Raw genomic sequence first — 1,219 nt, forward strand, 5'->3', positions numbered from 1 at the left:
ATCTCAGTCTATATAGCCTTGGTTGCATTGGCAGAAAGATTGATGTTAATGAAAGCCTATGCTTTCAAATTCTCTTTGAAAAGAAAAAAGTGCAACATCAAGAAACAAAATAATAAATTTTGATTTCATATGGTAAAAAAAAAATGCTTAAGGTGACATCACGGATGCCTTGTTTAATTTTTTTCTTGCTAATTTGTGTTTGCTCTAATCTTCATCCTAGCTACAAGTCTCCCCCTAGTGGAAGGATACGTTCTTGCTCCTGCTGAGCCAACATGGCGTGCTCAATGTGAGCCATGATGGAGCTCTGTACAGCGTCCATGTGACTGGTGACTCTCTGCAGAAGGTCCAGCTGGTTCTGTCTCAGCTCAGCGATCTCCCTTTGCTGGCTCCGTAACATCTGTAGAAGCTCATCCTGCACCTCTGTGCTCATCTGAGGACACAACAGCTCATTCATTCCTCACTTGTGAAGCTCAAGGACTCCCGGGTATGCTTGAGTGATGTCAGCACAGTTGTAAAAGTCATAGCAGTCACAGCAGAGCATTCATAGCACCGAGCTTGCCATGTTATTCATTGGTTTTGGTCTCCACTGCATTAATGTTTTATTTATATTATGAATCACAGTGACTGGACAGAAAACAAGCCTTCGTGCATTTTCATTGGGTTTACACAATACAAATGCTAAGAAATGCATTCGGATCGTGATGCAGGGGATCAACAGACTTACCTGGTTCTCAATCTGTCTAGACTGTGAGGACTCTCTGGGTAGGGAAAAAAACAAAGATGATCTAATCAATCACACGATCAGATTATATGTTTGAAGGGGCTCACCTTTCAATCTCATATTAAACAATATAAACATTAATATCAGTAAGATATCCATAGTAAGGAGGGCAGCTCACTCACCCTTCATCCTTCTTGCTCTTCCTCTTGAGCTTAGGGGAGCTGCGGGGAGATGTTTTCCAGTCCTTTACGGGAAGTCTGTGAGAGGAGCAAGGGCCACAGTTCCCCGAGGAAGAGGCCAGACTGGCAACCTCATCATCATGATCACTGTCCATCACAGTAGGAAGAGAAAATAAATGGAAAAGACAAAAGATCAGCACAATTATCATTAAGGTATTGAACTGACACTACAGGTGTCTGAAACCCCCTAGACACAGCCCTTAATTTGCATATTTACATCATTATCTTGAGTCTTTGAGTCATGCTCAGACTTGTTCAG

General features: G+C 42.2%; 1 protein-coding gene across 1 annotated transcript; it reads right to left on the bottom strand.

Annotated features, from left to right (window-relative positions):
* Positions 1 to 249: 249 nt before the first annotated feature.
* Positions 250 to 1,055, bottom strand: LOC107577379 (enhancer of mRNA-decapping protein 4-like; the record flags this gene model as incomplete). The annotated part of the gene is made up of 3 exons (XM_016263464.1): positions 904 to 1,055; positions 725 to 758; positions 250 to 430 (listed from the first exon to the last, which is right to left on the bottom strand). Coding segments are annotated over exons 1-3 (367 nt in total), but the record flags the coding sequence as incomplete, so codon positions are not given.
* Positions 1,056 to 1,219: the final 164 nt, after the last annotated feature.

This window comes from Sinocyclocheilus grahami, unplaced genomic scaffold (genome assembly GCF_001515645.1).
Source record: "Sinocyclocheilus grahami isolate Dianchi unplaced genomic scaffold, SAMN03320097.WGS_v1.1 scaffold5900.1, whole genome shotgun sequence".
NCBI lineage: Eukaryota > Metazoa > Chordata > Actinopteri > Cypriniformes > Cyprinidae > Sinocyclocheilus > Sinocyclocheilus grahami.